The sequence below is a fragment of the Paramisgurnus dabryanus genome, chromosome 6 (assembly GCF_030506205.2).
Source record: "Paramisgurnus dabryanus chromosome 6, PD_genome_1.1, whole genome shotgun sequence".
NCBI lineage: Eukaryota > Metazoa > Chordata > Actinopteri > Cypriniformes > Cobitidae > Paramisgurnus > Paramisgurnus dabryanus.
Window position 1 is genome coordinate 6,372,273 of NC_133342.1, and position 11,542 is coordinate 6,383,814.

General features: G+C 36.0%; 1 protein-coding gene across 1 annotated transcript; it reads left to right on the plus strand.

The window, feature by feature from the left end:
* Positions 1-225: 225 nt before the first annotated feature.
* Positions 226-4,299, plus strand: LOC135744019 (E3 ubiquitin-protein ligase TRIM16-like). Its single transcript, XM_065261943.2, has 6 exons — positions 226-1,559; positions 1,673-1,768; positions 1,978-2,211; positions 2,345-2,501; positions 2,619-2,657; positions 3,397-4,299. Exons 1-6 carry the CDS (start codon positions 819-821, stop codon positions 3,918-3,920), a joined length of 1,791 nt encoding a protein of 596 aa, XP_065118015.2. The 5' UTR covers positions 226-818; the 3' UTR covers positions 3,921-4,299.
* Positions 4,300-11,542: the final 7,243 nt, after the last annotated feature.

The following is an 11,542-nucleotide window of genomic DNA, read 5'->3' on the forward strand; positions in this document are numbered from 1 at the left end:
ATATTCAGCGTAAAAATGATCCTGCATTCCATGTTTCCTCAAAATCGAGCCTAATGGTAGCATGTAAAGAGTTTGTATACCCTGAAGATGGTCTTTTGACCGAAAGCTTGGTTATTAAAACCTGTTGCTAAGGATTTAAGTGTGCAGACGTCTTTATTTTCATTTTTTTCATTGACTACTTTATTGTCTAGCACCTTATTGATCGTGAGTGCGGTGTAACTCTTCTTAGCATGTAAAGAGTAAAAAGAGTGGAGCTAGAATAGAAACCTGTGGAAGACCAAAGTTTACGCGTGCAATAGAGGAAAGTAAAATTTCCAATTTTGACAGAAAAATGGCGCTTCATCAGATAGGATTCAAATCAATGCAAAACTGAGCCTTTAATACCTACCAGAGACTGCAATCACAGGAGGAGCATCTGATGATCGATAGTCTCAAAGGCAGCAGTCAGATCTAAGAGAATTAAAATTACGGGATCTCCAGAGTCAGTAGCAATAAAAATGTCACTTAGAACTTGTAAAAGAGCTGTCTCTGTGCTATGTGAAGGCTTAAAACCCAATTGAAACGGTTCGGAAATATGATTAGTAGTGAGAAAGGATTGAAGTTGACACAGATCAATCTTTTCAAGCACCTTTGAGGTAAAAGGAACCACAGATATTGGACAAAAATTGCTCAAAACTGATGGGTCCAGTGAAGGCTTCTTGAGCAAAGGATAACAGAGGCTAATTTCAGCCATGAAGGAACGACACCGATTAATAAGCATTTATTAATGGCAGAGCATTTTCATAAAGGTTTGGCTAATCGAGACTGTGACTTTCTGTATGACACTGACATCTAGTGGACTTGTTTATTACATGACTGACACGACTGTTTGCACACGTTTCATAAACACAACCAGGAAATTCAGGAGTTCAAGGAAACTGAAACTGATGGACTGTTGTGTGTTAAGTTTTATTGTTTTTTACGGTGAAATGGCAGAAGCCAGTATTTCAGTGGTTCAGGATCAGTTCATCTGTTCAATCTGTCTGGATCTACTGAAGGATCCAGTGACCATTCCCTGTGGACACAGTTACTGTATGAGCTGTATTACAAACTACTGGGATCAAGATGATCAGAAGAGAGACTACAGCTGCCCTCAGTGCAGACAGACCTTCAATACAAGACCTGATTTAGGTAAAAACACCATGCTGGATGAAGTGGTGGAGAAACTGAAGAAGACAAAACTCCAGACTGATCGACCTTCAGCAAGTTATGATAAAGCTGGAGATGTGAAGTGTGACGTCTGTACTGAGAGAAAACACAAAGCTGTCAAGTCCTGTCTGGTGTGTCTGAACTCTTACTGTCAAAATCATCTTCAACAACATAAGAAATTCTTCAAGGGCAAGAGACACAACCTTATAGACGCCACTGGACGACTTCAGCAGATGATCTGCCCTCAACATGAGAAACTTTTAGAGATTTACTGTAAAACTGATCAGCTCTGTATATGTTATCTGTGTATGGTGGATGAACACAATGAACATAAGACTGTATCAGCTGCAGCAGAGAGGACTGAGAAACAGGTAAGAGATGAAAACACAGAGTGATGTTTAATGTGATCAGATCTGATTTAAACTGGTAAAAAATACTCTAATGTTCATTATATCTGTTTAATTATTATTTCCACATCCAACAGAAAGAACTGAAGGAGACACAGAGAAAATACCAGCAGAGAATCCAGGAGAGTCAGAAGAAGCTTCAGGAGCTTAGAGATGCTGTGGAGACTCATAAGGTGAGTTTTGATCAGAAGAACAACTGCTGTCTGCTGTTTCAGATCTGTTTCAGACTCAGTTAGGACTCTCATCCAATCAGTCAGTGAGGAGTTCAGTGCTGGATGACTTTCACTGAAGTTCACTGTGGGTAACAGACTGTGTGATGTACCAGTAAGAGCTGAGTGAATGCTGCTGATTCTAATGCTCCTCTCTCTGTGTGTCCTAACAGCGCTCTGCACAGACAGCAGTGGACGACACTGAGAGGATCTTTACTCAACTGATCCAAACCATTGAGAGAAGACGATCTGAGGTGACACAGCTGATCAGAGATCAGGAAAAGACTGCAGTGAGTGAAGCTGAAGGACTCTTGAAGCGACTGGAGCAGGAGATTGATGATCTGAGGAGGAGAGACGCTGAGCTGGAGCAGCTTTCACACACAGATGATCACATCCATTTCCTCCAGGTAACAGAGATCTGAAAAACACAACAGTGATCTTTAGGAAGTGAAGAGCATGTTTTACTGAGATTATATTTTCTATGAAATGTTTCAGTGTCATCAGTTTATGTTTGTGTTGTTTGTCTTTGTGTTTGTGTAGAGTTTTCAGTCTCTCTCTCTTCCTTCTGGATCTTCAGACTCACTCAGCATCACTGTCAGCTCTCTCATCTCTTTTGATGATGTAGGAAAATCTGTGTCTCATCTAAGAGAGAAACTGGAGGATTTCTGTAAAGAGGAGATAAAGATATTTGATAAAGGTAAAGCACTTATTTATCTTAGACATAAAGAACACATCATGTAAAGATAATATTATATTTTATATAAATAGAGAGAATATCACTCACTGATTCTGAATAAATATTTTTTTAATATAGTTATTCCTGAACCTGAGACAAGGGAGCAGTTCCTAAAATGTGAGTCTCAATAAACAACAAATAAACACACTGATGCTGATAAAGACATGAACAGTGATAATAGACCATTTTGCAAGATTTAAGAAACACAATGGTCCAGAAACACTTCCTGTTTCAGTTTGTAACTGTTTTCTTTATTTCACATATGTCTTAAAGATGTTTGTTTAACTTTTTGATTCAGTTCTATATCCCAGCGTTTATGTAGTGTTAAAAAACAGAAACATAAAGTGCTTCTGGACCAGTGCTGATAACATCTTGCAAAATGGTCTATATGCATTTCAGTCATTTTAAACTCCTCTATAATGATACTCATGAATCAAACTGAATGTGCAGAATAAACAGAAAATAAATAACTGTGCTCACCCACAATGAAACATAACTGAGATCAAATAGTAGTTCATAAATCAAGTTTCTTATTTGATATTAAAATTTCAAAAACCGATAAGTTTTTCTATAAACAAATATTCTTAACACTTAAATTAAATGATAATAAAATATATTTTAAAGTGTACAACTACATAACAGAGGGACTTTGACAATGTTCACACATTCACAAACCTTTTACACACACAGGATTACGATGAATATAACAGTAAAACAATCAGATTAGATTCTGTCTATACTGTAAATGATCTCTGTTCACTTCTTAACTAAAATAAATAAGACTTGAAGTTTTATTTTTTATTATTGAAATGCACATTTTTACATTTAAATAATGTTTTTGATTTGTCTTCATCAGATTATCATCACTTCACTGCAGATCCAAACACAGCATATAAACGTCTCTGTCTGTCTGAGGGGAACAGAGTGATTACTTACACTTACACAGAGCAGCCGTATCCTCATCATCCAGACAGATTTGATGGTTGGCCTCAGGTGTTGTGTAGTGAGAGTTTGAGTGGACGCTGTTACTGGGAGGTTGAGTGGAGAGGTCGGGTGGATATATCTGTGTCATATAAGAGCATCAGCAGGAAGGGATGGGCTGATGATGAGATTTTGTTTGGATATAATGATCAGTCCTGGACTTTGTTCTCTGGCTCCAGTTGTTCATTCTGGCACAATAACATTTATACTAAACTCCCAGTAGTGCTCAGATCTTCTAGAATAGGAGTTTATGTGGATCACAGTTTAGGATCTCTGTCTTTCTACAGCGTCTCTGACACAATGACCCTCATCCACAGAGTCAACACCACATTCACTAAACCTCTCTATCCTGGGTTTTGTGTTTGGGAATCTTTGAAACTGTGTGATCTAACAATATAGATGATACAGAGATTGTCATAGAAGTTTAAAATTAATGATGAATCAACAACTATGAAGTGTCAAGCATAATATTTCTAATCAATTTATTATTATTGAGTTTCCCACTGTAAGTTTCTAGATTTTACATGTACATATTCCTGAACATTGATGTGTTCTTGTCAGCATAAATTTATTATTTAAGCATTTTGTCGTTTGCCTCTAGAGGGTGCTAAAGTTTAAAGTAAAATATTAAATCCATGGCGTTCATTGTTTCAGTGTTACTATTTAAAGGATGCCTTCTTTAAAAACTTTTGACATCTAAAAAATAAACATATATTACATAAAATAAAGGCAATTATAAAATGCCACCTGTGTTCATGTGTTTCTGAGTTTTAAACATTATAGTGATATATACTGTACACAGCATGCGCGGCCGGTGACTTCTTTTTTCGATGGGCACCTGATGCAGAGTTCTCACAAAATGTATGTAGCCTGTCAGGTGTGTGGTTCCTTTTTCCAAAATATGTGTTCTGGGCGTCGAGTGATGTGCATCACGTGTTTGTCAAAATAAGTGTCTGCTGCAGACGCATCTAAAGGGTTTATGATTAAAGAGATGCTCGCGTTTGCCAGATACTCGCATAGTAAGGCATTTTTGTTAAAATTTGTTATGTTTTCTAATTAAACTAAGGCCGAGTCCTGTCTTAAGATATTCCCTGTCCGGGACCACCCCAAGGTCTTTTATTGTCATTCTGTAGGCTACATGTTGCCACATAAGAACGAAATACTTAAAAAAAATAACATATTAGATATAATATGTGCAGTATAGTCATAAGGTAGTCATTGCTTTTCTTTAGGCCTTACTTAAAATGGTCAAAGGGGCCCCGACTAAATTTTGCTTAGGGCCCCCAAAGGTCTAGGGCCGGCTCTGGAGAAAACGAACACTATTTATATTGTTTTTGCCTCTTGTACACAACCACATCTGTGCTTAGTCTGCGCATGCGCCAGAAGTGATCTCTCGCACGTGTACGTCACTCATTGTTTACACAGAACAGAGATTGTAGGTAAGACAGTTAATAGAAATTGTACTGATTTGCGCTTATCCGGGATGTTTAAACCGACGTGAAAGAAAACAATTACGTATGCTCGCGCAAACTCATCCAGGAGATCTCTTCCGGCGCATGTGCAGACTAAGCACAGACGTGGTTGTGTACAAGGGGCAAAAACAATATAAATAGTGTTCGTTTTCTCACACAAACCGCTCGTTTCGTGTCTTAGGCCATCAATGTGTACTTATGATGGACAGTTGTTTAATTTGGACTTCTCTGTGCATGCTCTTTGAAGTAACGTTTAGTAAGTGACCATAGACCTGCATTATATGACTGACAGACAACAACGGTTTGACCTAAAAATATCAAAAGTGAAAGTACCGCGGAAATCAAGACACCTACATCTTGGATGCCCCTGAGGTAAGCTAAAACATATCAAAATTTAATTTCAAAGTGAACTATCCTTTTAACTAAGAAGAGTCAATACATACCCCTATCATCTTAGTGCGTGCACTTAAGAACTGTGGCGTGTGGTGACACTTTGATAGCACTTAGCTTAGCCCAGTTCATTCAATGGTACCAAACAGAGATAAAGTTAGAAATGATCAAACACATCAACGTTTTCCCTATGTAATACGAGTAGATATACGATCAAATATGGTGGAACAAAATAAAATGTTGCACTTTTAAAAGTGGGTTTAAAAGGGTAACTATAATCATTATGAGAGGGAGAAGGGGAGCAGATTTTTCAGGCGAGTCGAAGTACTCCCAAAAGTGCTATTCCACCATACAATATAGTTACCCTTTTTAACCCGCTTTTAAAAGCACCATGTTTTATTTTGTGCCACCATATTTAATCGTATAAATACTCGTATTAAATAGGGAAAACAATGTGTTTGGTCATTTCTAACTTTATCTCTGTTTGGTACCATTGAATGAACTGGGCTAAGCTAAGTGCTATCAAAGTGTCGCCACACGCCACAGTTCTTAAGTGCACGCACTAAGATGATAGAGGTATGTATTGACTCTTCTTAGTTAAGGTAATAACATAGTTTTATATGACAAAATGATGGTGTATCGCTTTAAGTGTAACATTGGTATTCTTAAAAAAATTTTAAACAGACTGTTCACTTGTTACCTTGTTCTGCTTCCTCTTTCCTTGTCATGTTTGTCATTTGATTGGGAATTAAAGACACTGTTTTATTTGAAGTTGTTAAACACAGGAACAACTGTACATGAATAATTCCCTATAAGCTGTTAGGAAAATATCTGATAATGACAAGGAGTTATTTGTACTATTTTGGCTCTTAAATGGTTCTGTGCATAGTAGGGCTGCACGATAAATCGCATGCGATACCACGCACATCTCGTCAGTTCCTGGATTAGTAGTAAATCGCCATCAGCTGCTTTCAGATGGAGCGGCATTTACTACACAGAGCCGTAGTTCACTGACAATCTGGGCCATATCGCAGGCGATACGTCCGCGATAATAAATGCGAAATTGCCCCAAATGTCAGTGAACGGCTCTGTGTAGTAAATGCCGCTCCATCTGAAAGCAGCGGATGGCGATTTACTACTAATCAAGGAACCGGCATTACTTACAAGATGCGCGTGACAATCACATGCGATTTATTGTGCAGCCCTAGTGCATAGAGAAGTTTGCACGTGTTTTTGTGAGGTGTATATTTTAACATTGGTATTATAGAATTTTTTTTAAATAGACTGTGTTCTTGTTACCTTGTCCTGCTTCTCTTTCCTTGTCATGTCTGACATTTGATTGGGAATTGAAGACTTTTATTTGAAGTTGTTAAACACAGCTTATAGTGAATTCTTCATGTACAGTTGTTCCTGCGATGAAAATATCTGATACTATTCTCTAAGAATGGGTCTGTGCATAAAGAAGTTTGCATGTGCTTATGTGAGCTGAATATATGTGACTGTTTTTCGTGTAATGTTTTCATATCTTTGCAAGGAAAAATAAATGCTGAGAGTTTCAATTTTGCAGTTGTGTTGATTTCATTTAAAAAAAATCTGGTTTCAGGCAGATATCTAGAACTTCTTGTCAAAGAAAACAATGAAGTCTAATAAACTCAAAAAGTTAAGTTGTGATGTTGAGGGAAAACTCACTATTTTATGTCAATTAGACTTTGTTAATGGTTGTGAAAACATGAAAAATTAAGTTAAACCAATATGTTTTTAAGTTTACTTAACAAAAAAATCTAATTGCTTATTAATTGATATGGTACGTTGGCCCAATTTACTGCAAGTTATTTCAACAAATACATATAAGTTGAGTTAACTTAACTCCTAATGTTGGCTAAACTTAACTGAGTCAATGCAATAAGATGACTTGACCAAGTCAAGTTGGGTCAACAAATAATTTTTTACAGTGTACGAAAAGTCGTAAATTTGAGTCTAAAAGTGGAAACATCACCGTGGCGATTATATATTTGCTCGTCGAAACGATCTCGCAACTATATCGGAAACCCGTAAAGTATTAGCGAATATCCGTGAATAATAAAGTCAGTCGGATGAGATGAGAAAACTCCGTGTCCAAGTCGATGCGTCCACGTATGTAAACAAACCTGCGCAAAACAGGCGATAACTCTGTTAATGGAAATAATGTTACACAGCATGACAACAGCAATGTAGATGAGGATAATTCCCTTTGTTAGCAAATCAAAGTTATTTTATTTGTTAAAGCAACAACAGATTAACTTAAAATGGAGTAACATCTTCCAAATTTTATTCTGGTTCTCAAATAAGGGTAAACATCGAATTATTACATGTAATACTAAAAAAACTAAATTTGAGCTCCCTGTATGGTTGTTTATGTTGTCACAGCAAATGTGTGTAAGACGCCACCCACTGGCCCAAGGAAGGTACCCAATGGCGTGGTGAAGGGATTACGTGTTCTTTCCGTCCATAGCGCTTCTAGAACAATAATTCCATATCAGGATTAATTAAAATTCTTTTGACCTCTGTATTTAAATTATAATCTGACTCCAATTTAATAAAGTAAAAATTTAGTGTATTATTCCAATTATCTGTTGATCATAATTTAGATATTTGATTATTTATAAATTCCCATAGTCTTAGTTATTCGTTCATTAGGGACCCGATATCGCACAGAGTATACGCCGGCCGTTACGTATATCTCACGGACACAAAATTGCCAGTTCTGATATTAGTCAGAGGTTGCCGGGTAAACTAATATTTTTATGTCTGGCCGCCCCATGCTTGCTCCGATCATAAAAATAGTTACTTTAGTCACGATCATGCAACTTGCTAAGGCAGGTGATAGACATAAATCTGAGAGTCCTGGTGAATGTGCCCCATGCTCCATTCAACATCAAAACACCAGTGTGATCATATCCTGACATACTTATTTTGCGGTAATACCAGACTCCTTCTAATCTACTGGAAATAATAATTTCTGAAAGAATTAAAATAAATCAATACAATTTCTGAAGAATTTAGATGAATCAAAGTAACAATTTATTATACCAGGCAGGTTTCAGCTTCAAACATAAATTAAAGAATATCATACAGAATATGATTCAATTCCAATTAATTAAAATGATCAACAGTTACAAAAGTTACAAAGTCATACCTGGTAATAGACACTCTTCCATCGTGGATATAATACACCCAAAATGGTGTAGGAAGATTCTTGTTAAAGATTTCTTCCATGATGTCTGAATACACACACCCAAAGTGTGGGGAAGATTCTTGCTAAAGAATACTTTCCAGAGTCTCTTGCCAAGCCACCTTATATACACAGAATGAGACAAAGAATAATAAAATCTCAAATCAGGATTTGGTTGGTCGGTTCTCGTGACCTGAAGGAGCACCAAATGGGACTGTTAACCATCTGTAATCTAGATCTCCTCATGAGTTGAAACCCATCACAGGAGTACAGATTATGTCTTGAGTTTTAAACTTTGATATACTTTCTCTTAGTATTATAGAAATTAGAAATTTTTAACCATCGCACCATGACCTTTAAAACAACACCAAACATGAAGATGAAACCTTTGTAGCATCACAACATATGATATACCCAATGTTACATGTGTTTAGTATATTTCCAGTAACCAAAACCTTAAAGGAGAAGAGAGAGGGGGTGAAATACAGATCAGTTCCTGGGTATCCGTGACCCCTGTGGAGAGAGACAACAGGTCTCTCAAAAATAGACACAGAATGTGGTTTTTATTGTTTTATGGTCCAGCTCCACAAACAAAACTTGTCCACCTATCCTACATGTGCACCATTTAAAGGAACAATCATATGAACAAGAATTAACTTAAATAAAGGGATTTTATATACATTTAAACTACAGTGTAAGTTAATGTGTTTGTATATGATAAGTGAATTTTGCGTTTACATGATTGATATGACAAGAGAAAAGATTCATAATAGTCTTTTTTGAATCATTAAATGCTGCAAACATCAGCGTATTAACTATACCTGATGAGTTAAGGAGATAAGTGTAATTATGGGAATGAGAGATAGGTGGAAGTTTACAAATGATTGAAGGCAGCATTGTTGGAGTTAAAGGTTTAGCGCATGCAGAGTGGAGCTAAATGTTAGATATTAAGCAAGTAAGGCTTTAATAATGATTGTGAGTAAATCTCTTAAAGAACACTCAGGATTGGAATGGAATAAGTAAATCTTAAAACTCCTAAATAATTGCAGGATTGCCATTGCTAAAATAAGGTAAATTGAGCTAAAGCTTTGACTGATGCACAGCAAGATAATGATGAAACTGTTCTTACAATTGTCAATAAAACACATGTGATCTTATCTCACAGAGAAAGATTCATCACTGAGATCAAAGGGCTTAACCCCCTCTCAGAAAAGATCTGCTGTTTCTCCTTGTTTCAAAGGAGATATTTTAAGCTTGGTTGTAACAGATAAAATACATCATTATTTTCTGTGAATCAATCAAAGTGATTTAAGGCTATGATTAACATCATGATATACAGTACAGTGTAGTCAGGACTGTTAAAAGTTCCAGGCTCAGTCCTTCTTTATGAGATTATGAGAATTGTCAAATAAACAATTTAGTCCAGTTGTCTATAGATTGTTGAAGCTGAGTCTTTGTTTCTCTATGAGATTGTGGAAATTGTTAAAGAGCAATTTGTTGTCTAATTGTCGAAAGATTGTGAAAGTCATAAAAATAGAGCTTATTGCTGAGTCCTAAAATAACAGCAGGAATACAGAATTTGAATCCGTCAGAGCTAAAAAGTATTTCTATATTTCTGTATGTCTTAACATTTAAAGCAAAAGTTTGTGTTTTACACCCTATTCCTTGATTACTTTTTATATTCACAACAGTGAGTTGTTGTTGTTAGTGGACATGTTAATGCACAAGAACATGTTCTCAATTTTGCAAATTTACTATCATTCTTGAAGCCCTTGAGACCAGTAATAAAATAAAATTATTTTAATGAATATTATTTTTAATATAATGTAATTTATATTATAATCGCATTATAATATACATTATATTGTAATGGCCAGACAGGCCTAATTTGGTGAAAAATGATGCATTATATGCATTTCAAACTTATATGATTAAGACCCACAAAAAGGCCCAGGGAATATTTAGATTCATATTTATTTGGTCCACTATCTCGTGCCAAAACGGGGGTATGTGTATGGCTTTGCTTGTTTCTTTGTTTGTTTGTTTTTGTTTCTTTTGTTTGTTTGTTTTTTGCTTTGTTTTTTTGCTTTGCAGGAACACTGAAAATACTATGACACAAGATAGCAAACCAAACAACTCTTATATAAGTTTGAAACATCAACTTTAACTGAATCTGATTAGTCAATTTACTTTTATAATTGGTTAAAACTGTGGGAAATGTTAAATCATCAGAAATTACAGTCCTACAGGTCACAGAGATGTGAAAAGTTTAAAAGTGTGTACCATAAACAACCATGTGAGCTGACTGTACTCAGAACAACTCAGAGTAAAGTCATTTAAGATTAAAACTAAAGTTAATCCATAAAAATTTCCCAGCAAAAAATGGGACTTCTTATGCTCACAGTTTAAATGCAAGTGCAGTTTATTGTGCTATACACTCATACTGAAACAACATAGTCAAATATAACAGAACATTCCCAATTTAATCTGGCCTCTGAAATTAATTTGCAGAAAGTAATGATACAAATCTTCTTAACAGGAAGAATTTACAACATAACGCTGTCATTGACAGCTGTGTGGTAGTGACATCATTGTAAACTAAAAATGATGCCATGCCTTAATACAAAATGCTCAAAAGTTTAGAAATGAATGTTTCTTTGTCTGTTATCTTAACATCTTTCCTTTCAGGTGGATTACTATGACTCCTTATGAGTCCTGACACTAGAGATGTGTCTGAGCCTAAATACAGGCACAAACCAGAAATGTGGGTGATGGGTGTGATAATGCTTTAAGGGGTCATACACATCTCACAGTAATAAACTACTATATTCATTATATGACCTCCCGATGTAGCATCGGAACTAAAATTGTGCAACACAAATTGCTTTAGGTTAGAATCCACCCACTCCCAGGCATGAACATATAATGCACATATTTTCACCATTGAA